General features: G+C 35.0%; 2 protein-coding genes across 6 annotated transcripts in view; one reads left to right on the top strand and one right to left on the bottom strand.

Moving 5' to 3' along the window:
* Positions 1–23,847, bottom strand: part of LOC149801578 (telomere repeats-binding bouquet formation protein 2-like) — a 50,948-nt gene extending 27,101 nt beyond the window's left edge. Inside the window, exon 1 of one of the 5 annotated variants that reach the window (XM_089955812.1) lies at positions 23,709–23,847. Coding sequence is in view for 3 of the 5 variants with exons in the window: in XM_089955810.1 (XP_089811936.1) it covers positions 14,824–14,841 (18 nt within the window). In the remaining 2 variants the exon portion in view is untranslated. Of the gene's footprint in view, positions 1–14,823; positions 14,927–15,589; positions 15,722–23,708 lie in introns of those variants that run through there. The other 4 variants (XM_089955811.1, XM_089955810.1, XM_089955809.1 and 1 more) reach the window with 4 other exon arrangements.
* Positions 23,848–24,410: 563 nt separating this feature from the next.
* The window catches only part of LOC149801577 (polypeptide N-acetylgalactosaminyltransferase 13-like), a 95,736-nt gene continuing 93,393 nt past the window's right edge, over positions 24,411–26,753 (top strand). Inside the window, exon 1 of the mRNA XM_089955807.1 lies at positions 24,411–25,210. Within this exon, the coding sequence (XP_089811933.1) occupies positions 24,735–25,210 (476 nt within the window). The 5' untranslated portion in view covers positions 24,411–24,734. The remainder of the gene's footprint in view (positions 25,211–26,753) is intronic.

Genomic DNA, 26,753 nt, shown 5'->3' with positions numbered 1-26,753 from the left:
CAGACCATTTGCAAATTTTTATCCTTCCATGTCAGACTGAGTTCAACACTCAAGATTTGTCCTCTTTTGCCATGTTAAGATAAGTAATATTTTAGTTTTACCAGTATTTACCACCGTGCCATATCATGTGCACCAGTTGTCCAGTTTGTTTAGGGCATTCTATTGCATTAAGATTTGTTTTTGCCAAAATAACTTTCCATTATTTCAATAAAGATAAAGAAAATATAAAGTTAATTTACATAAATCAGGCCAGTATAAACATTGTCTAACAGTAATTCATATCCACTGACTCAATGTATTTATTGATTTCACAAGCAAATCATGCATTTTTCTCATTATATACACAACTGCAATTTTTTTTTTATAGAGATTTATCAATTAGGAAAACAACAGTAAGTCTTGACTGTATGCAAATACCCACAATGCAATGTCAGCATACCTTGCACCACAATTTTGAACAAACCTTTGTCAACATCACATATATTCAAGATAAAAATCTGATTTAATGATCAATAAGGCTATTTATTTCATCAAAATGATACATAGATTATACTTGAAACTAAGTGCCCCTAATACATGAAAGACATAATATAGCTGGAATTTACCTGGCTAATGTCGGAAGATGGAATAGTGAAGTTGAACCGCAATCATCCATATTACTATCAAACAAAAATAGTTATTTCTGACAACCAGACAATATTGTGATTTGTTTTTAAAAATTATTTTTTATGATGTCCCCAAGATTGTCATCTTGAACAAGTATTTCAAAACAATGATCTTCAGGATACAATATCAGTTATGGAATTAAAATTTCATAGCATTAGTATTTGATAGAATTATCATGTAAAAATATTTTTCACGAAATCAAGTGCTTGTCCCAAAGATAACTGACAAACCAAGTTTAGTTAGTATTGTCACATACTGTTTTGGTGGTGGAGATGATGGACAGAGGATGATAGTGAATGAAAGCCCCAACAGTTCAAAGATGTTTCATCTACAGTGTATTAAAATGAAACATGTACCTAACAGAACATAACTTTGTGTCAAATGTCACAACCGAGTGTTCTTGAAATGCTTCTAAAAATATGAAATTAAATATTAACTGGCTTTTTAACTTGAACGATAGCCAAATGATTGATTTCAGCCCATGAAAATTGAAAATCATTATGCTTCTATTTGTTTGTGTATCCATTTGTTTATGCATCTGTTTATTGATTGATCTATTTGTTTATGAAAGAATAACAAAGATGGTTGAAGTTTCAATGTTTTATTTAAAGGAAAGAAGGGGAAAAGTCACAAATTCTGTCTTAGGCACAAAATGAGACATACTTTCATAATTATGTGGGAAGAATAATGTTATGTGCCAGTTTGGCTAGGGATTCAAATGGCGGACTGGAAGTGCATGTTTTCTGACGTCACGTGAAAACAAAGGATAATGTACTTCACTGTTATTAGATTGTACTCAAAAGGCAACAGTTTAATGATTAGTGTCATCAGATTTTATCTAATAACAGTAATCGTTAAACTGTTGTCTTTTGAGTACTTTTTTGAGTACAATCTCAAACCAGTAAACCAACTTAATTTCATTTTAGCCTTTGAAACATTTGAAAATATTTAATTTAAAGCATATATTAAATCCATTACATACTGATTTCTGAATATACAATTTTGTATATTAATACATATATAACATTACATATGTAATATAATACTGTAACACTACCATGTAACCAATAGTTACAAAGTTATCGGGTATTCCAAGTTATATATATAATGTGTTCTAGAATGGTGTCCTATTCAGTAAATTGTCAAATTAAATGTGAGTTGATCATAATATTAGTACTTGCAGTCAAATTTAATGATGGATATAATGATCAAACAAAATAATAAACCAATGGTGAATATTTAAGTTAAGCTGGTATCTGAGGGTAAACTCAGGAAATACTAATATAAACAGACAAGGAAGTGCCAAATTTGACTGATATCACTGTTGAAGTCCTATGCTAACAATCAGACTTCCACTACTCAATTACTGAAGTTACAACAATTATCACATACATTTGGTTTTTTTATTTCATTAAATGCATATCTGAACTGTTGAATGTTGGAAATAATGAGAAATATCATATTTAAAAAAAATATAAATGTCATATTTAAATACTGGATGAAACTTAATATTTCACAAGGTCAGAATCAGCAAAGAAGATGGTCCTAATCATCACATAAATAAGGCAGAATGAGGTGTCGCTACATTAATAATTCAGAAATTCTTTTAAAGTTTTTCTTTCTAATCTTTCTCTGTAACAAAGAACAGAATGCTGAATAATTAGAATCTAAGGGTGCTATATTTATATTCTTTAAATTCTTTATTGTATTTATAAAACCTATCAGAAGTTTTAATGACAAAGACTGGTATGATAAATCTACAAATACAGATGATGAACTTTACTGCTGACAAAGAAAAGGTAATGCAATCCAATTAACTAATAAAAGAAAACTGACAAGTATGCCTAACTACACTCAGGGATTATGCTGCTTAGCACAGGTGTCCCTTTACATTGTTAAGAGTCCATGCTTCACAGTAGCAAGAGAAAGACAGATCCTTGAATCCATTAAGTTCTATGGAAAACAGGTCATCTCCTCCAATTTTGTGGAAATAGATTGAAACACACATCAAATTATGAACAAATGTGGTCTGTCTTCATCTGGCATACCTTCACTATCTACTGGCAATGGCAACTGCTTTTTTCAACTCTTTAAATTGCATTGATGGGAAGTGACGATCTGGTGTTTGAATTTAGGTTGCAAACATGGATTGAAATGCTAAAACTTACAAGTCACCATCAGTCTTCGACCAGTTAATGGACTATTCTCCCTTCTATGAGGAATGAGGGATTCAGGCTGCACAGATGGCTGGTATTCATCACTGTGGGCTATAATGGCCCTTTCTGCTGTAGAAGGTTTCCCAATTCTGACCCTGTATCCTAGAATGAATGGTCCATTGGACAACACTCAAGAAGTGTTGACTAAAGTGTTTTCTACAGAATAAATCCGAAACAATGCACAGCTTGCCATATTATGGACAGAATGGGTCAAATGCATTGTACCCATCTGGACTGCTAATCATTTTGTCCCGATTCTAAAGAACAGTGGCAGTCATGCAAACAACGAGCAATTTCAATGTCATGAAATGAGACCCCTCCCCATCGCAGGCAACAAACAGGATTTTTTTCTCTCATAATAATGGACAACATGGAGAAGGAATTTAAAATTACCAAAACTGTGCAGCAAGCATTATCAAAAACATTATCAGAGACAACAGTTCAGACAAAGACACTGATTGCAGTATAAATCCGCAAATTTTTGCCACTGATTAATGTGTACTACAAAATGATCAATCAATCACTGATGATGACTCTGTCATATCAACTGAAATGGAATATGACAAAACTGATGAGAAAGTTGAAACTGATGCTAAAACAGTCAATTTTCTTTTTCATTTGAACGTGAAACAATTAATATCAGACCAGTAGCATTCTAGTCATGAAGCATACAAACTGATCACTAAAAAAGATCATTTACCACCTGGTAATAAGTCTATTTGTTTTCTGTTAGTGGATAACTTGAAGAATGTAAGTCCATTGGAATCAACGAAAAAATGTGAATTCTAAAACAACTGTGGAATTTGGGATACTGCAAAGTGCAACACAACTAAATTAATATTTGTGGCTAAAAATGGACACCTGATAAATGTTGAGCAGAAAAATCAGAAGCACTGCCTTAAAAAATAATGCATTGGTCTGGTATACTAAGAACCTCTTGAACCACAACCGAGGAGAGCCCTATTGTCTTAAGCAGGTACTATGTGATACTCAAAAGAGATCCAACCTTTAAGAAAAGGGTCTCATACTTTGTAAATAATGTTGAGCAATGTTGTGCTGTTTGAATATGAAGGAATTCAACCAGTTACTTCACAACTGCATGGGAAGGTACATTCTAGACAAACATTCACAAAAACAAACCACAAAAACATAGAAAAAATGGACAAAATTTTTAACATGCAGCAACCAAGAGAAATCATTTGTTAGATGGACAAAGATGACTAGATGAATTGTGAATGTGGCTTCAGAGTGATAAGAAACCAGAAGTATAAACTCAGGAAAAAGAGACAAAACCGTGTCCAAAACACCAATGTATCTGATGAGATGTTAGATGTGTTGGGAATGTTAAATAAACACCTTTACATACAAATTACATGTGCTACACTGAAGAACAAATCAAGGCTCTGAAACACTTCTTGACAAACACAAAGAATCAACTGACTGGCACTGACTGAACATATGGTCTTGGAAACTTTTATGTGACAAAATCAGAGAGGAAAAATACCAATAACCATCCTCTACTTCTGCAACAACATACATCGTATAAAATGTATAAAGCATTCCTGGAACATGTGGCAACAGAACTTGATAGTGATGTGGAGAATATTGAAATGTGAATACCAGAGAATATTTAATTTGACATTGATGATGAGAATAATCTGACTAAGGCTATCAAACATGTGTTTCCTAACACAAGACAATATCTGTGCACAAAACATTGGAAAGACAATGTTAAGTTTTACCTACAAAACAAGGTAAGAGTTGAAAAGGTTGAACTTGATACAGTCAGGAGTTCCCTGTTTGGTAGAGAAGTTTTCGTGGACACCAATACTAGCATGTAGTCTAAAAGCCGCTTTGAAAAACTTGAGCAATTAATAAAAGAAAAGTACAACAGCTTCAAACAATACATTGAAAATAATTTGAAGCCAAGGCTTAGTAAATTTCTGCGTAAATGAATTGGCAGAACAATGAAAACAAACACAAGACCAATAACAATGCCAAATCCAGGGCCTCTGTAAGGCTTCGCATTTGGCAACAAATGCGAAAGAATTTTGACAGTGGTGCTATTTTGTCTGACTGGTGAAAGTTGCTGATGACAAATTTTTATAAAGTAAATTGTTAATTTTTTATTGATATAATGTCTATTTCATTGACACTGCACCACAATGTGAATGAACTGAATCGACAGAACAATGAAAACAAACACAAGACCAATAACAACGCAAAATCCCGGGCCTCTGTTAGGCTTTGCATTTGGCGACAAATGTGAATTTTTTTTAAAAGTGGCACTATTTTTTACTGACTGGTGAAAGTTGCTGATGACAAATTTTTATAAAGTTGATTTTTAATTTTTCATTGCTATAAGTGACTTGGGCCACTGAATACCAGTTTTCACTATTTGCAGCAGTCAGTGGATCATGCTGGTAGATGATAAGATGTTATTCGAACATGACTGCAGCAAACTGCAAGCTTCAGCTGGTTTTGAGAAGCAATTAAATGTGAATAGTAGGGAATAAGGAATGGCAGAGGGATATAATCTATTGTTGAACAGGTCGGCTAAAAGATTTGCTGTCATTTGCACATGTTGTTAATTTATGTTTATTGCAAATTGCGAGTGCAAGACACACTTGGACTGCTTATTGTTTTAGGGATTATTTACTTAGATAACACGTTTTTGTGGTCTGAACTTAACTGAGTAACACACAATGCTGCTTCAAGGATGCCAGTTGTCAACAGTAAAGAGCCTGAGTTGCTTATATCAATGAAAAATTAAATATTAACTTAATACGTGTACATCAAGTCTGTATCAGACACTAAGAATATGGCTAATCTAGCTCTGAAAAACAAAGATATATGTCCAGCTGCATCAGAGGCAGCTACCAGTTTAATTGTTGCCCCTATTTATACTGCAGACTGTGAGAGGGGTTTCAGTTGCCAGAATCTGTCATCAAAACAAACTTAAGAAATTCTGTGGGTATATTTACTCTGAAAAATGTAATGAGAATTTCTATTGATGGGCCCAGTGTTGAGAAGTTTTATTTCAGGAATGCATTTAAGAAATGGTCTTGGAAAAAATGAGGCAGATGTTGATGACGTTGTCAGTGACACTGTATATAAAGACTAAGCAGTAGTTTGTATTATCAGTTATAAAGAAACTTATTCATTCTTGCTTTTCATATACGATACACTGAACTTCACATGTATATAATATTTTTATATTTATTATAAATTATTCTTGTGCTTTAAAAGTAATAGAAAATGTAAAAACTGTTTTATTGTCATGTTTATATATATTAAAAATAGGGCCAATATAATATTATGCGTATATTTAAGTCCCTGCATCATGGCTTAAAGTGGCTCCAGATTTTTAAATTTGGCGAATTTCATGGCGCAAAGAAAAATATTTCCAAGGGAGGCCCTGAGAATCCATCAATAACATTTTAAAATTATGGTTGACTGGAATCTTAAACATTTAAGATTTAATAAACTTTACAGAATTACAGACTTGCATTTTATGGATTACAGAAATACTCTACATGATAGGAAATTATGAACTGACTAATGAAGAATGAATCTACCATGTACATGATGCAGTCTGGTGTTGCAAGTCTGAAGAAGAAAAAAAATGAACTCTTCCAAAATGTTCTTGTGGACTCAAAACATGCAAATTCAAAATTCATAAAATCAAAAGATGGGAAATTTTAAGTTATTAATAAGGCCAAAGGAATCACATACAAACCAGGACAGTGGCAGCATCCCATGAACAAAAGGACAAAAAAGTGCTGATCGTGGGTTTTTTAAGACTGCATCAATGATAAAAAAGGAAATGAATGACATATATATGTGACTATAACTAGTAAAACAGGAAGAAAAAAATCCCAGCAAAAAGCATCAATAAAAATGGGCCATGAAAAGAGCTCATCCTCATGGTGTGGCATGCATATATGGATAAATGAAAATAAAATAAGTATTAAATTACTTTTTAGTGCGTTTGGTATTCATTTATCCATATGTAACAGAAAACTCTTATTCAGTACTTTAGTACTTAGAATCAGATATGTGAACAATAACTTTTTCACCACTGTGGTTGACTAGGTAATCATCTTAAAACATTACTTACATTTTTTATTTTGAATTTTGGGGTATTTAAGATTAAATTAAACAATCTTTTGCTCAAGTAATAAAAGAATTTCAACTGTAAATCATAATTTGAGGTGTCTTGACGTGTTTTCAAGAGTATTGTGGTCTTTCCTTTGTAGCAGCCGGGGACAACGCTAGTAGGCGCTTATGATCAATATTTAGATTCTCTGCTTTCGTATGTAAAAAGCCGACAATATTACAACTGAATGTATTCATGGTGTTAAGGTCAACTGTCCATATCCAACATTGAGCCTGTTGTACAACATATTCAACAGAAATAAATGATTTCATTTTGCAAAAATGCTGCTGAACTAAATAAATGAACATATACACTATCCTACAATTACTTTTTAAATACTTTGAAGATTATTTTACCACAAAAATGCTACAATGTGTGAGACTATTTGTGGAAAATGGTCGAAAATACAGCTTTTAATAGGTCATCCAATGCTAGTAAGAACAATAACTCTTTAAGCACATGGGTACATAAAAAATGTAAACAATGGCAGCAATACAGTATAAACTGAGTTCAAAAACACAAAAACTATTTGCGATAAAGCAGACATTTATACCAGGGAAGCAGATTATACGGTGTTTTCATTCATTATACCAAATGTATTACAAAATTTGGGTACAATGTTTGGTATGTAATGTATTTTCAAGGTGAGACTCAGACTTTATAATATAAATTATATAATGTATTTACCGCATATGTTGGGACATGAAAAAATAATAATTTTTTTGTGTGTCCCAGAACTTATGGTGATTTTTTTTAAAAACCTACATCATGTGTCCCAAGACTTAGGAAATGAAATAAACTGTGTTCAATTTGCACCTCCCCCCACCACACTGCATGTTACAATAAAATAGATAAATAAAATACTTATTGGATAATAAAATGAAAGAAACTAACCTTGTACTGTTATCATTTATTCACTTTTTTGGTTGACATTAGCATTTTATTAAAGGAAAAATGTATCCATGAACTCTGTATAAGTAGCACATGCATCCATAGTGTTATTGCTTTCATCAGACAACACAACACATAGGTCATTGACATGAATATTGAGAAATGAATCATGTTTGGTTGTCCTCAAAGGTTTGAATGTCATAAGAATGAAAACTGGATCCTGCAAAATCGCATATGAGAGAGAGAGAGAGAGAGAGAGAGAGTGAAAATTATCAACCACATTGCTCGAAACCACCTGCCATTCATATGTTACATGGTGTAAGGTACAAAATAACCAAGAGTGTATTATATCCTGGGTAACAATATGACAATATCTCGCAAACTAAAATCATTATTAGAAATACATTCACTGTGAGTACAAATGACAATCTTTTTGATTCCATGGGTTACAAAAAGTATTATTAAAGCAAGTTAATGCTGTGTATACTATTTACACTGAAGAACTCGAAACTCATTTGTGTCAATTATGACTACAGAAGGCATATAAATAAAAGCCCAGGTGTTGAATAAACACACCTTGTAACAGCCATAAACTCATTGTGTGAACTTACCGGTAGGATATTAAATACAATAGTTAATTTATTACAAAGCATGCTGACCCCAGAAGCAGAAAAAGGAAGCGTGGAGATTTTTTTAAAACTATAGATATGGATACAAATTCAGCTGACATGGGGAAGCCAACTTTGATTTCTTTCTACCAGTTTTCACTGGGATTTTGAAAATAAACAGAAAAAAATGGAACACTTTGAAATGATAACTTCTCACATATTTACACAAAAAGTGATTCCTGGCAGTCATTGTTATCATGTACATAGCATATATAAAGGGGAATATAAATAAAATAAACCATATTATAGATCTCCGCTATTATGGATAAGTTTGTTTATAGATCTCCGCTATTATGGATAAGTTTGTAGTGCAATATGATACTCAAGTAGTAGGCCTTGCCTCGTGCATGGAAAAGAAAATGCATTGCCAAAAGCTTCACCTGAAAGGCCCATAGGTCGACCAAAAAAGCATGCTAGAGAGGAGGAGTGTGATGTAAAAGAAAATGAACCTGCTGCAAAAGGACACGAAATTGGACACCCCAGTCAGGAGAGAGATGATGCCTACGAAAATGATGATGTCAGGCGAGGGCATTACAAGCGTTTTACATTAAAGCAAAAAGAGGAAGTTGTAAATTTCTTAAAACTGCATGGAATTCAAGTAACAGCAAGACATTTAAAAATCCCCAAATCAACCATTGCAAATTGGTCAAAAATAGATTTTTCTCAGCAGCTGAATGAATGGGGACATTTAGCAAGGAGTGGGAGACCAGTATCATATGGCTATGAGTTAGATCGAAAAACTGCAAAGTGGGTTCTCGTCCAACGCGATCTGCAGATCCCTGTTAGTGTGCGCTTATGCCAAGGAATTTGTGTCAAGTAAACGTCCAGAAATTGAGTTTCAAGCCAGTAGGAACTGGGCAACAGGTTTTTTAAAGCAACACAACCTCGTGCTTCGTTCACAGACACGATGGCCCAGCGTCTCCCAGAAGATTTGGAGGTGAAAATATAATTATTCCACGAATTCATAAAGACAAGAAGCGAAGAAGATAATTTCGAAGACAAGATGATAATTAACAAGGATGAAACTCCTATGTACTTTGATCTCATTCCCAGATGAATTGTCAAAAAGAAAGGTGTTAAAAGTGTGAGAATTCGTAAGACTGGTGCAGATAAAAAGCATCTAACCTTAGTACTTACAGTTTCCACAGCAGGAGATGCGTTGCTGCCAATGATAATTTTTCATGGTGTGAGGGAGCTAAAAGATATTCAGACACCAAAAGGATGGACTGTATGTGTACAGGAGAAGGATTGGGTTGATGAGGAGGTGATGCTGCAGTGGATTAAAGAGATATATCTCAAGTAAACAGGAAAGGAACAATCTTTTTTAGTGATGGATTGATTCCGGGCACATATTACAGATGGTGTATAACAGGCTTTGAGAAGAGCTAACATGGTGCCTGCAGTTATTCCTGGAGGATGCACCTCCAAGCTACAGCCACTAGACATCAGTGTAAATAAACCAGTCAAGTCCGAGATGAGAAAAAGCTGTACAAATTTTATTTGTAAAGCAGCAGAGGGCCTTTCCAAGGAAAATAACAACATGTCTCATATTAAGAGTGCAGATAAACAAACAGTTGTGGACTGGATTGCGAAAGCAATCTAATTGCTTCGGGATGAGCCAGATCTGATCCAAAAATCATTTAAAGTTTGTGGTATTAACAATAACTTGAAAGGATGTGAGGACAATATCATAAGAGATACTGAATGTGATGACAGCAACAGTGAAGAGGACAAATTTGATGGATTTGAGCTTGAGGAGGCTGAGTGGACAATTACGAATGTGGACAGATTGAAGGATTTAAATTAAATATATTAGTGGAATTCAAGTTTGTTCAGCAGTACTTGGATTATGTCAGATACCACTGCTGTGTAAATAAAAGATGTTTGGTTTCAGAATTAGTATGTTTATCAATCACTTTGTACTGTCACTATCTACTGGTATCTCCCTCTTTCTTTCTCTCTCTCTGAATTTATTTTTACATAATTACAGTTAATAGTTTATACTGTGCTCATCAATAGTTATTTTGCCAAAATAAGTCGTGTAACGGGCACAAACAGCAAATAAACCTTGACACTAAATATTAAAAAAACTTTGTTGAAGCATGAATTAGAACAGAAAAAGTTGAATTGCTCTCATATACACAAATGATTCATTCTTACCTGAGCTCTTATTCTTAGCAAATTTGCATCTAGGAAGAAAAGTGTAAACAAACAACACTCACAGCATTTTCTTTTTTAAAGTTTTCTTTAATAAAATTTACATTTGAGTGCATTTTCCAACATGTAATTTTTTAATGATTTAAAAGGTGTCCCACAAATTACAACTCAAAAAAAGTGATGTGTCACAGAACATACAGTGCACAAAAAAAATTACTTTCAAAATAAATTTATAGTGTCCCAACAAATATGGTGTCCCAACATATATGGTAAATACGGTACATGACAGGTGATATCATGAGGCATTTGTAGGCCTATTTAATTTTAAATTTTCATGTTTATTATAGGCAAATAGGAGATAAAATTAAATTATTTTGAAGAAAAGAAAAGAAATTCATGGCATTTATTGTGAATATCAATATATTCTGAATATTGACATTATAAAGAACACAAAATCTATACCATAACACATTACTAAAAAATTAAATAATTATAAAACATTTTGTGAGAATTCAGTGGCAGTTCCTTCTCTCGCACTCTGATTTCACAATTTAATACTACTTCATGTACTGTATAGTACTGCTTAAAATTGGTCAGAATTATTAGGAAAATATTTTTAAAAATTGATATTCAAAATTTGTTGTTGCAACATAGACGTTTTACACCATACAAATGCAGATTAACTGAACAATGAATTAGAGGAAAATCTGTACAAAATGAAAAAGTGAATGAGGAAATTGTCAAGAATTATGTCCATATGACTGACCTCCTTTGTAGAACTGTGGAAGTATTCAAAGTAAGTTATTTTTCTGTTTGTTTATTTTATGGCATTAATTGTAAACATATGAAAATTTACCAAAACTATCTTATCATAATTAATACCAAAACGGCAACTGTTGTTTACTAAATTGTGATTTCAGATCAGCACATATACATACAAGAACATTGTAATGATTATGCACTATTAGTATAAGGCTTAAGAAGTATGTTGTAGATGTGCAGAGTAGGCAGCAGCTACATTGGAGAATTAGCTGATAGAGCAAACAAACAAATGTCTAGGCTACATATTTCTTTAATGGTTTCTTTTCACAGTACCAAATTCAAATTCAAAAGCTCCCTCAAACGATTTTTACCTCTGTATATATATCAGCCTAGTGGACTTCACAGGAGACATCCTGATATAATATTTCTATAACTGGCTTGATTGTTTCTGGTACAATGAATCTGTGTTTCCTACATTAAACTAAAAGTCTGATATCTCACTAATGAGTTGTCAGAAGTTGATTTGAAAACATGTAAATGATCAAATTATCAGACCCCCATTCACTTTCAATCTCTCCCTCAAAATATAAATGTTAAATAAATTTAGTTTGTGTGTAAGGGATGGCAAAGATTGTCGGAGTTCAAGTATAAAATATCTATTTCTTTTAAATCTACATATAAGTTACTCTTGCAAATGAGAGAAAATTAATCTTCTATCTTGTCTCTAATATCATCAGCATTTTCATAATCTAAAACTAATTAAAAGTCCTGTAAATAATCAATTAATTTACATAAACACAAATGCCTGTTGTTCTCACTTACTACATAGACCATAGAGCTAGACCTGTTCTCACTTACTACTGAGACCATAGAGCTAGACCTGTTCTCACTTACTACATAGACCATAGAGCTAGACCTGTTCTCACTTACTAAATAGACCATAGAGCTAGACCTGTTCTCACTTACTACATAGACCATAGAGCTAGACCTGTTCTCACTTACTACACAGACCATAGAGCTAGACCTGTTCTCACTTACTACATAGACCATAGAGCTAGACCTGTTCTCACTTACTACATAGACCATAGAGCTACACCTGTTCTCACTTACTACACAGACCATAGAGCTAGACCTGTTCTCACTTACTACACAGACCATAGAGCTAGACCTGTTCTCACTTACTACATAGACCATAGGGCTAGACCTGTTCTCACTTACTACATAGACCATAGAGCTAGACCTGTTCTCACTTACTACATAGACCATAGAGCTAGACCTGTTCTCACTTACTACACAGACCATAGAGCTAGACCTGTTCTCACTTACTACATAGACCATAGGGCTAGACCTGTTCTCACTTACTACATAGACCATAGAGCTAGACCTGTTCTCACTTACTACATAGACCATAGAGCTAGACCTGTTCTCACTTACTACATAGACCATAGGGCTAGACCTGTTCTCACTTACTACATAGACCATAGAGCTAGACCTGTTCTCACTTACTACATAGACCATAGAGCTAGACCTGTTCTCACTTACTACATAGACCATAGAGCTAGACCTGTTCTCACTTACTACACAGACCATAGAGCTAGACCTGTTCTCACTTACTACATAGACCATAGGGCTAGACCTGTTCTCACTTACTACATAGACCATAGAGCTAGACCTGTTCTCACTTACTACAGAGACCACAGGGCTAGACCTGTTCTCACTTACTACATAGACCATAGGGCTAGACCTGTTCTCACTTACTACATAGACCATAGAGCTAGACCTGTTCTCACTTACTACATAGACCATAGGGCTAGACCTGTTCTCACTTACTACATAGACCATAGAGCTAGACCTGTTAAACCAAATGATTAACGTCCATTAAGGCCATGGGGTGAGTATGCTGTAAAGACTCTGCTTGTATTTATTTTAGACTGCAGAAGCAGAACATTCTTCAAATGTGATTCTATTCAATATGGCTATGTACAAGAACAGAAAATTGGAAAACAGTTGAATCATATCAAATGTCCCTACTACAAGTACCCGAAACGATGAAAAAGTGATTTAATATCAAAGCTGAATGTTAACAAAACATTTATGTATTAACATATGTAAGAAATATGCAAATTTCAGCTTGAAATTACCATGAGGTCAAGATTTTGCAGAAGTGACCAAAAACCAATATTAAAATAGTGAATGCATACCACAAGTTTATTTGAAAAGATATAAAGATGAGTTCAATTTTGAAATCTGGACACACAAATTAATAATAAAACATTAAATTTCAACATGTGTACAACTCAAGAATAAAGTATTTCATACAAACATGATCGAGGCGGGGGGCACTTAATAAGAAGGCATAGAAAGGCCCCAGAAGTACATGGAACATTGGAAAAGTCCAATCATTTTAATAACTGAATGTTCACCCAACATAAGAAATATGCAAATATTAGCTTGAAATAATATGAAGTCAAGATTTTTCAAAAAGTGACCAGGACCAATATTAAAAATGGTGGATAGTGCATGTGTTTGAATGCTTCCTGAGAATTAATCTGAAAAGGTATCATAACGCTGACTTCATTCTTGAATTCATCACACTTAAATTATGCAGAAAACATTCTGTTTTTATTCATTCTAAAATTCTGAACAAAAAATCACCCCCTGTTGCTATCCTTTGGCGATTACTGAGATGGGAAAAAATTCTACTGATGTTAGTGTATAATGACAGTATTATATGGTTCAATATTTTTTATTTTAAAAAAATCAGATTTTATGTAATTGTAAACATGTATTCTGGGTAGGTTAGAACATTTTGGGACAGTCTTGGGGTCTTTAGTCGGACCGCCAATGGACGAAACAACCACAAAAAATTTGCACGTATGACCAGTCCTACATCATAACAGTGATCTAAAAAGAAGCTAAAAATGGATGTCTAATATTTCTAGGTCAACGACCATCGACATGTTACAAGTACCGCCAAGTCGCCCAATTCTGAGCATCAGGTAATTCTGCACAATGATACATCATTTCTGTAAACATTGGATCACGTGTTATTTTGGGTAAAAAATCCATTTTGTATCAAGAAAGAACAATCACAATTTAATTAAGAAAAGTGATATGCATAAAGTGTATAAAAATATCCAGCATTTTGACTTGAAATGCATATGCAAATGTGATTTCTAAATGTCAACATGGAGACCCACTCCATGACCTTCTTGAACCGGTAACCTAGAAAATCCGATTTACTATGTATCTTTTAGAATCATACAAATAATAAATACATTATATAAACGGTAGAAATGTATACCTTAAAACAATACTGCATTTTAATCCAAGTTTCCACTTTTGCAAGAAGTTGTCTCACACGTACAAAATCGTCTGCTACCCAACATGTCAACTTGCCGCTACAATATAAATTCTCAAGAAATTCAGAGGCGTGCAGTCTGTTTCTAAATTCTTTAGTAATTTTTCCCCAACAGCAACACATTACATCCTATTCATTGTTGTTTCTCTTCCACATCGATTATTATTAATGTTGAACTTTACTAACTTTTTTACAATATCGGTTTTGTTTGCTTAATTTATCTTGCCACTTATTGTTACTATTACAATGAATTTTGTAAACCTAGCTATAGAACTGACATATTTGCTCGACTGAAATGCTGACAGAAACAGTCCAAAGTAATGAATTTCATTTCTATTGTCCGATTAATAAATATTACATCTTTTCAACGCTGTGTGCAGAATAGGCCGACATATCGCGAGTCAGGAAAACACGGGGGTGGTATCCCTTGTGTCCAATATTAATATTATTTTGAACAAAATATTCTAGTGACAGTTGCCTTTTTTCAAATGATAAACATTGCTGTATTTTATTTTCGTCAGTCGGTCGAATTCAGTGTGCGTTTTGCTTCAATATTGGAGACGGAAGCCTTAAGTGCGCAGAAATGCCGTCAGCATTGTAATATATTTAAAAAAATAGTTTCCAATCCGAGTTGACGATTGCGATTTGCAGTGTATTTGGGTGGGGGTGTCTTCGCAAAATCTAAGGATATAACGAGAATATGTAGTACCAATTAAAGTTCTGAAACAATCCGCTAGATGAATAACATTCCGTCATCAGCTCGGCCCCTTGATGTTAGGTGTATTTTCCCGCTGGCTCTGGGTATTAGTTTCTAGTTTGCTGAATCAATTGGAATATCTCGTGGCTTTTCTAATTAAGATCCATTCGGACCACCTCTGCTATTGATTTAAGGGAGCGCTCACCAATTATTATATATTTTTGAGAGTGACGTATGTAAGGTGAAGTTGTTTGCATTTGAAACATGCACAGTGGAGAGAATGTTCGCACACCTCTATGCTGCTTTGATGTAATGTGGCTGATATTTCTTTGGATATTGTACTTATGGAAATTGTACATATCTAAGCAAAATGACTGCTCCCTTATGCTAAAAAAATCACCATGAATTAGTCTAAAGTACACTATCTTTAGCACCTATTAAAATAGGGAAAATGAATTTTTCCTAGCTAGACAAAACCAGCTTCTGAAAGTGCAATGGATGAATTACTACATATATAAAGTGTAAAAAAAAAGTTATCGGCTCTTTTTTATTGTTGCCTCTGAAGTCCAGGAAGTGAAAATAACCAAGCGGAGCTAGCAGTTTATGAAAAATGCACATCAGAAGTAAGGCTAAGATGTATAATAATAATAATAATAATAATGGGGATTTTGTATTGCGCCTAATCTTTAGAAGCACTAAGCGCTTTACAACATTAGACATCACCTATAACATAAACAAACACGTATAATGATATTACTACCAAAAACAATGCAAACACCATGAAATTAGAAAACATGGAGAGGAAAAAAAAAAACATGCTGACCATATTTAAGGTAGGAAACATTATTAGGACTTTAAGTTTGTTCTTGCAGTCGAAATAAGTGAGTTTTAAGAGCACTCTTGAATGAGATCAATGTGTCTTTGTGTCTAAGTTCAGTGGGCAATTCATTCCACGTTGCTGGGCCTTGGTATGCAAAAGAACGTTGTCCATATGACTTCGTTTTCGTAGTGGGAATAATGAGTATGCGATTGTCAGAAGAGGAGCATAAGTATCTTGCTGGTGTGTACAGGTTGGTGAGGTCGGAACGGTGTGTTGGACAGGAGTCCGTCAGTGAAAAGTAGCACAGAGAACAAATTCTGTGTTTGATTCTGGATCGAATGGATAGCTAGTGTAGGGTACAGATCAGCGGCGAGGTGTGCTCTGATTGTGGTACTCTAAGTATGATCCGAGCAGCTGTGTTTTGAACTTTCTGAAGTTTCTGAAGCAGATATTGAAATGAACCAGACATAACTGAGTTACAATAGTCCAGTCTTCAAATTACTAATGAACACACAAGTGTTTTAGTGGCATCATCTGAAAGATATTTGAGAAAGGAGCTGATGCTTCTCAGCTCAAGATATGCAGCCTTGCATGTTCATGACATGTTGGTGCAATGTGAGAGTACTGTCCAGAGTGACACCTAGGTTTCGTACTGACTGCGTGAATTTAATGTTGGTGTTGCTGATGTTTATTGTTTGAGGTAAAGGATGTGACTGAGAAAGTCTTTGTATTGTGATCAGAATGGCCTCAGTTTTATCAGTATTCTCTGTAACCCATATTACACCCATCAATCATACACCAAATAAAGGGAATTAAAGCTTCTTTGAACAATACCTAAGATATACAAGGTCTTTTTTAAGTAGCAACTATAACTAGTAAGGAAACACATGGAAATTCTTTTTCTTTAAAATTCAATACGAAACTGTAGAGCGCCACCTGTAGGAGGTAATGGTAAAATTAGTATGGTTCATTGTCCGCTCTCCATCTATTACTCTTCGTCATAACGAAGCGAAAGAGTGGCTGGGGAACCATACTATGGGGAGATACTTATGATTTGCAGCTGGACCCAGACAACAATTAATTTTACTATATAATCTTTACATTTGTTTCTCAGTACTGAACTTTCCACAGCGTGACAGTCAATACAAATCATATGTTAATCTAAATTACCTTCAAAGATGACTTCACGGTGAAGTTCTTGTTATGGTTTCACCGGCATTTGTTTGAGAGGCTGGATTTTAAACAAACCAACGTGCAGTGAAACAGATTTCACTTCCAGATCATCACCAAGACCTTAATACTTGCTGTAAGCTGTCGCCGAAACACACACAGACAACTACACCATAAGCGCATATTCTACAGAATAAACAATTACCTTTAAATCCATACCAAGAATGTCTAAATCTAACTATTGTATCACCACCAAAAGGAGACAGGAAATAATGCTCTAAAAAAAAAAAAAAGGACTGGAACCATTAAATGTGATCTGATTCCAACTGGACTCGGGTCACAATTATTACTTCCGTCGAGTCTGTTTTTAGAGTATTTATACCTATTTCATTTTGGTGGTGAAACAACATGTTAGATTTAGCATTCATGGTATTGATTTAAAACTAATTGTTTATTCTTTAGAATTTGAACATTATGTTATGGTTGTGTCTGTCTTTATCGCCGACATTGCACCACAGTGAGTAAATGAGGCATTGGTGCTGATCCAGAACTTAAATTTGAACCAATTGCACGTTGCGTTGTTTACAGTATAGTCTCTCAACAACAACAATTGACGGATAACCTTTGACAAGAGCTTCACCTCGAGTTCATCTTTAAAGGTATTTTAGATTAACATATGATTTTTTATTATTTTGGACACAGTGTAAAGTTCAGTACTATGAAACAAATGTTGAGACCATATAGAAAAAATAATAGTGATTTGAGTCTAACTTCGGGGTCAATCTTACGGATGATATAGCCTGGTTTCCGGTCCCTTTGTAGCTACCACCAATATTTTTAATTTACAAGTTGAAGTAAGACAGGGGACCAGTCTAACGGATCATGCCTAGAATCTAGACTGACACATGTCCTCGAGTCCAGGCAATGTCCTGTCGAATGGCAGAGACCACTGGAGAAATTCAAGATGGCGGAAGTAAAAAAAAATACGTTGGCAAAAAAGAAACTACATAAAATCATTTATATCCAGCTGTGTTGCCACCGGATTTTTTTCCGTTGTATTCGTCACAAGGTTGAAAATTAAAGAAGTACGGAGTATTTGTCTAAAGTGTCACTATGCTGTCCTTTTGAGCCATAATGTGATAGTTGGAGCAGGATGGGTACGGTGAGAGATTGCGAAATATCATGTCTGTGCTGTGTGTGTGTGTGTGTGTGTGTGCTTTATCGATTGTGTTTTACCGCTATTTTACGTTAAGTTTCAGCATTTTATTTGATGTCATTGAGGATACTTGTATTTTTTAAAAAATGCATTATTGAAATATATAACGGGGTCGAATGGGTGGAATTAGATATGTAATACAATATATACCTATTGATATCATGCAATATTTGGGGAATAATGTTTGGACATAATCTTTGCTGGCAAGATTTAGCAAGCATACGTGCAATGAAAAGGAATAATAATGCTTCCAAACTCTTGTTAAGTTTCAAAAACATTTATTTTCTATATGACACATCCCGAAAAGATCATTAAAAGAATTCAGAAACTTTACAAATACACTTGGTTGTAAAATTGTTCATTTGAGTTGTGTTTTTGTATGACATATTTATATTTGTTTGTACTATTTGCAAGATATATGTGTTTACATAGGTAAATTGTCGCGCCTGAAACTTGTGCAAACGATTCGCGTTTTTTGATAACCTTGAACTCTAAACTCATTATCACTGATAATAAAATACTCGGAATGGCAGGAATGATGCATTGATAACCGCCAACAGGCTTTTAAAAAAAATATTTTTTTGTTGTTGTAGATATATTTAGCAGTATATCCATAGAGACAAGCTACGTATTTTATCAACAGGCAATATCCAATCAGTGAAATGAGCGTAAGACACTAGTCGCACGTTTATGAAAATTCTCATGGCTCATTGAGCAGTATTGTGTGTTAAACTCTTGTATCGTCACACTTTAAACAGCAGTCATATAGGTCATAGACAACAACTATATTCCTGCATATTTGACCAGTTATACATTTCAAGTTATAAGTAAATAGAAGGTTAGAACCGGTAATATTGCTTAACATCAAGTAGTATCTATCCTAAAGTCAAAGTAGCATTAACGCCTGTCTAAATTAGAAAGGAAAATATTATAAAATTCTATGATTAGTTACGTAAACGAATTTTTAAAATAAAAATCTCATACAATCGTCAGTGTTTAGCAAAGTAAACCTAGAAACTGCCTTACAGCCGAAAACAGTTTTTCATGTTTACATTGATTAGTTAATAGATACATAAATCTAATAATTTCCGTGTCAAAAGGAATCGGTGATTTATCAGTGGTAAGTTTTTTTGCGGACGAAAATGGGGCAAGATTTGCAAACAACAGAGTCTTATAAAATGACAGGCCTTGAAAATAATATGCGACGACGTTGCAACATTAACGAAATAACCTGCATATTTTATTTTTAATGTTATTCCTGCAAATTTTTAATGAAACATATTGAGGAAATTTGGTTCAAATTATCTGCAACTATTGAATACGTTGCTGTTAGCGATAACAGGCTGTTAATTCATTGTCTTATGAAGTTATTTTGGTGTAATAATATCCACGGGCGGCAAGAGGGCAATTTATAGTGGCGATTGCTTTGTTTGTTTTTAGCATGCAGTTGAAATAACCTAGGAAGTTCAGACTGGGCTGGAATATGTCGTTCGTCATTCTAGTTCAAAGATTACCATGGCATCATAAACTGGCTTGGTTCTATGAGCAAGTCATTACGCCGCTAGCAATTCTCCTCAGCTTACAGTGTGTAGCTCCAGTATGGATGACACTGCTCCAGGTGGAACCTTCTTTGCGTGATCTTCGCAAGAACCAGGGTCAATGCTGAAGAGTTTTAAGAATGACCTGAGGGAGTCTTTGAAGGTTTCTTTTTCTTCTGATCTCTCTCAAATAGATTTCCTTTTCCAACTCGCCATAGAAGATCATCTTTGGTAGTAGTTAGTTTGACATCCTGGTGATGTGGCCTGACCATCTCAACCGCGATTTCATCAGCAAATTGCTGCCCATGTTTGAATCTCATTGTCTGGAACCTTGTATTGCAGTCTTATCCTAATCGGTTCCATAGGTAGCCCACGTGAAATTGGTTTATCTTCTTGACATGGTGTCTCTACACCGTTCATGTTTCATATGCATACAGCAGTGTCGGCAACACATTGTGGTTGTAGACGCTCAGTTTTGTCTTCAGACCGATGTCTTTGCGCTCCAAGACAATGGCTTGTAAGGGACCAAGAGCCATCATTGTGTTGGCAATTCTGGTGTTGGTTTCGTTATCAGCGTGGGTTGCACGTGATAGTGTACAGCCGAGATAGTTGAATTTGTGCAATGTCTGGAGGGGTTGGTCAATCACTGTGATGGTAAGCTCCACGTCGTGATTTCCTGGTGCAGGTTGGTGTATAACTTCTGTGTTCGTAATACTGATGGTGAGACCGATATTGCCACAAAGTGAAGAGGCATGGTTCATAGTATGTTCCGTGTAAGACTCAGGTTTGGTATTCAGTGAACAGTTATCTGCAAATAGGCTATTACGAACAGTCAGTTCAAGTAGCTTTGTATTCGTCCATAGTCTCCTCATATTAGGTGCCCAGATGGTCGAGTGTTCTAAGCCACTCACTTTTATAAATCACTGTCAATTCAGTTCTGTCCGAGTGTGTTCGAATCTTTGCTATGCTATCAGGGGTATATGGCTTTCCCGGGTTCTTCATTCACTAAATATACTGGCCGCCATGTATAGCTTTGCATGTGCTGAAAAATTATGTCTAAATCCATAAAACCAAACCGAACCTCCTTCGATTGAAGAGCTTACCATTATTTTGGTATCTGATGTCGATCACGGTGTCATAGTTACGGATGGCATCTGTAAGCATGGTAGAGAACATCATACTGAAGAGGTTTGGGTCCAGCACTCAGCCTCGCTTGACTCCATTCGTAATTTGGAATGGTTCAGATGACTCGCCGTTATCCACGACGCGTGCGAGCATGCAATAAAGGAATTGGAGTTATGTTCCTTGTCATTTCTTCTTAAGATTGGACACTAAACTATTTGTGCCTTCAGGTCACTACCCATTGTTATATCTAGCTTCATTTATATGCATGAATGTTTCACACTAAACTGTATCTACCTCTGGGTCACTACCCACTGTTATATCTAGCTTAATTAATATTCTTATGTCACGTGTTTAGACTCGAATAAACATTAACAAAAGAAAGAGTGAAAACAACAATCTTTGAAAAAAATACAATAATTTATTTCCCTGGAAAATTCTGTGAAAATGAAGAAATATGAACTTACGGTTTTATCGAATCAAATCCAAAAATAATCAAAGAATAATCCACGAATAAAATTTGTGAAGTCCTAATAACAAAATGTTCTACTGATTTCAAGTTCGAATCCCGACGAAGAATCCAAGATGGAAGACGATGCTGCAATCTGTAGTGTTGAAGTCTACAGTTCCTTGTAGAAACAAGAATTATCACTCCGGCCTTGGAAATCAAAATAAATTTCTTATAAGAACTGTCTTTGATTAAGAATCTCACAAGAGCACAAGTAATTTCCAGAAAAATAACAGAATTCTTTTGAATCAAAGTAATTTGAAATAACTCCAAGCAGCACAACATACAACTTCCAATGTAAGAGAAACCCAGCTGCAACTCAGAATAATTCTCCAAAACAGAGGTTATATGGTCTTCTAAAACGTAAACAAGGGGGTCACGTGATCATGTTCCGGAAGAACATAGAAATTTAGTACTTGTTAGAGATCACGTCTACCCAGTGTGGCCTTGACGAAAACCAATCATTTTACTCCTATAAATAATTTTTTTTAAATATAAATTGTTTACATCTTAAATACGATGTCCCATCATGACCTCGACAAAACCAATCATTTTAAAATAAAAATAGAACTTGTTTACATGGTTGCTACAAATTTTGAATCAAGGTTAGGATTTAGATCAACGCCTAGTGTTCATAAAATGAACAGTCAAGGTCAAACTATTTTCGGAGAAAGTATCATCTCTAGTGAATATATTTACATTACAGTATCATGTGATGAAAAATAACAAAATTTAAAACTGACAAACAATTAAACTGAAATAAATATATATTAAATCAGATATAAGTAAATCAAATATACATAAAAATGTGCATGAATGTTTCACACTTAACTGTATCTACCTTCAGGTCACTACCCATTGATATATCTAGCTTCATTTATATGCATGAAGTTTTGACACTTAACTGTATTTACCGTCAGATCATTACTAACATACTAAACCAGAGATTCGAGTATTTTTATGGTGAGTGCTGTAATTAAAGATAACATCCTACAGAATTAATACAGAATTAACTTCCACCTGCAATTAAAGTGACGGTCTAATTTTGGATTGCTTAAATTGAGGACAAATTTTCTTATGAATAATATAAAAGCTCTCTAATACCCTCTAAACTGGGACACATGGCCTAATGAAAATGTGTATGTCTGTGTGTGTTTGTGAATTAGATTTGTAATGTAGCTTTAATAGTTTTTCAGTCATATTACTGCGATGTCTGCAGTGTGGCAGTTTACAGTGATGTCTAGCAATGTGGCATCATGCCGCATACATGTAGCATCATGTCCCACCCAGTCGCATGATCCTGACATGGTCTAACCACTTAGGCCATCGAACGGTCTCCTAATGAAAGCAAACTCTTGATTCAGTTTTAGCAGAGAGAGAGGGAGAGGGGGAGTGGGTGGGTGGTCGTGTACAAACTCTCAATCAATGTTTATTTGCACCCATTGCATGAATCATCAATATTATTAGAAGTTATCATTCACAAATTATATACTACAGACTTTGACATTATTTTTAGAGATTACATTATGTGATTCTTGGGTTTTGAAAGCTATACTGAACACTTAGCTAATTGTAAACTATGCAATTTGTGTATTACAGTTACACCTTCAACAATTTGGTCTGATAAAGTTGTGTTGCATAAGGGGTCTCTATTCATAACACCCAACTACAAGAGTCCCAGATAAGTAATCGCTGCACTTAAGAACATGCAAATGCACAATACATGTGCCGCGGTCTAGATTTATGAAACCACTTACCTAGCAGCCTAGCTGGTCAGGAAGTCCAGGTCTAATGGTATGTGCCCAAAACTGCCAAACAGATGAACTGGGTTCGATTCTCAACTGTGGCAGGCGTTATGTCTCCTCCCGTTAAATTTTGTGGCTCTGTTGAGAATGGGTTTCAGCCGCTTTGAGAGGTGAATGTGGGTGACATATGAAGACAAACCGCCCCTTATTAACCAGACCAGGTGGTCCGGACCTTTAAGGTTCGATTCACGACCGCTACAGTTAGACTTTGTGAACCCTCCCATTACATGCACAAGTTAGTTTTACCTCAGTTGACCAGGATTATACATATACAAATTAGAATCTAATAGCCTTTAGATAATTACGACTTGACAATGGCGTAGGTAAGCCGGTGTCATCAGGTACGTCGTACATATATTGCCGTACGGCCGTACTGGAAAGACGCTATCTGGGGGTGTGGGTCATTACCGTACCGGTAAGAGTTAAAATCTACTTGCACCACTGGGATAGAGAGAACGAGCGGTTGTAAATACGATTAGCCACAAGCATTAATTTAATTTCACCTGTGACCCAACTTTGAGGAAGTAAGAGGTTTAAACTTATCTGACATCATCTACATGCACCTGTCTCTTTCCCAGGCCTCTACTAACAGGAGGCATACGCTTGCAAACGTCTTTACTTCTCACATTCACTGTGAGCGTACAAGATCAGATAACGGAAATTTGTTATTGTCTTAATGGTGATCTTTTACAAGAGACTTTTTGTAATAAAAAAATATGAACTAGTGATTGAAACCTGGTCCATCTATGTTTAAATAATCGACATTCTGTCATATTTTTGAATGGACTGCAACAGCTGATTTTACATATTGTAGCCAGATACACCGTGGATAGAATTGGGGTTTCAAGACTTCACGTGCGACTCCGCAATAATGGGTAATGTGCCAGATACATCACGCATATCTTACGCGTTCTAATCACCGACGAGGTTTGTAATTTTTTTAATCTGTTGTCTGGATAAATAGCTATAATACAAGACATGAGGCTGGCAACGCGGTATGTGTTCATTGCTGTCGTGATTTTTGTTCTGTTCATTTCTTTGGAATTTATTCATTATTCCGGGAAAACTCCACAGCTGATGCCGGGTAACAATAGGATATATGGTGTTTTTGGAAATTCTTTCATGCCCAAGAATTATGAAACGCATAGTGCTGTGTCTGACAAGGACGCCGAAGGTAAAGCTTTCAAAGGATTCATTCAAATAACTACCGGTAGGCAAGTCGCAAAATCATGGAAGGAATACCAGCTTGATCCGAATTCCATAACAGGGAACCCTTTGATTGACGATTATGGTAAAAATGATATCTCTAAAAGTGGAGAACTTGGACGTGGTATCACCTTTTTTGGCGAAGAAAAGAGAAAAGCTCAAAAATTAGTAGACCAGTATCATATCAATGTATACGCCAGTGACCTCATTCCACTAAATAGAATGGTTCCGGACTCAAGATTCCCCAAGTAAGTTTGTTATATTTGCACTTGCCTCTTTCTTTCTCTATTTTTCTCAACAAATCATGAAAGATCTTCCATGCGTTTTATTTCTTCTAACTTAGAGCTAAACTTGCTAATATTCACTAAATTGATATGATGTAATTTTAATGGTTGTTCTATTCGCTTACAGATAGAAATTCACAGCCAGTTGTAGTCGCTTACAGATAGAAATTCACAGCCAGTTGTATTCGCTTACATATAGAAATTCACAGCCAGTTGTATTGAAATATAATTTTGAACAACAGCCCAGGGTAAAGAGCATGTAATCGAATATATTTCAGTACAGAGTCATATTTTCCAGCGAGTATCTTTTTTTATTCGAAAACGAAATATCAGTGTTAAAGAAATTAAATTATATACATTTTTATTTCTCGCAATGTTCATTTGTCCATTGCATTTTTCTACCGCAAAATTATTCTGATGTTAATTTGTATTTTTAATTATTTTATAATGTTGCAAACATATTATGTTTTAATTATATCGGTATTTACATTTTAGAAGGTGGAAAGTGTCGTATAGGCAATGTTTTGCAATATTTTGATATAGTAATGATAAGAGGTGGTCATTTCTGGAGGGATTGGAAGTGTGTTTGTGTTTTATCTAAACAAGTGTGTATCTTGGGTTTAGTCGCTTAGTCACATGAGGTAGATATCGATCTCCGGATGGTTGTTGAAAGTTTGGAGATGAGAGAGAGAGAGAGAGAGAGAGAGAGAGAGAGAGTACAGTCATGTACATATGCTCTGTCCAAGTTTATTTGCATCCATTTGTTTAAACATCTTTATTAAAAGTTATCATTCGAAGTTATTCGGAGCTTCAGTTATCATCGTGATTATTTTAAACAAATGTATATGTTGTTGTGATGGATTTAATTACACGAGACATATCGCTCTCCTGTTGCTTATTGGAATTTGGAAATTATACCTGGATAGATATATCCATTATTTTATGATAACCTACAAATAGGCGTGACTGAGCCAGACTGATTCTGCGTACAATATCGATGTGCAAATGGTATTTATCAGTGATAGTCATCTGATTGAGGAAACCCATTTTAACACCGTATATGTTGGACTGCGCATGCTAGACTAACGAATACAACTTATATATGATGACTAAGTTACTTTATCTGGAAACCTTTCATATATTCCTTGCTGATAACCTACTTTTGTTCGTACAGTATTTTCTTTCCTATTTATTCGGCAATATGAAAATGAGAACGATGGCTTATTCGACAACACAAAAGTGAGAATGAGTGTGTTAAACACGGGATTGCATTATTGTGTCTAACTTGTAAGAGACATTTAATATTGCCCACAATTCTCCGTCAGTGGCGTAGCAAACGCCCAAGCATCCTCAGCACGTGCAGAGGTGGGTGGGGGCCGCAGGCCCAGCGAGTCCTTAAATTCCTATCCAACAACATTTTTTTGTTAATCGGAAGGACCCTAGAATTCAGTTTTCCTGGGAGGGGACGGGGAGAGGCAAATAATTTCTTGCTACGCCACTGTGCTCT

This window comes from Sinohyriopsis cumingii, chromosome 4 (genome assembly GCF_028554795.1).
Source record: "Sinohyriopsis cumingii isolate HCF-2022 chromosome 4, ASM2855479v2, whole genome shotgun sequence".
NCBI lineage: Eukaryota > Metazoa > Mollusca > Bivalvia > Unionida > Unionidae > Sinohyriopsis > Sinohyriopsis cumingii.
The sequence above is the reverse complement of the archived record's forward strand: the minus strand, read 5'-3'. Positions and strand labels throughout refer to the sequence as shown.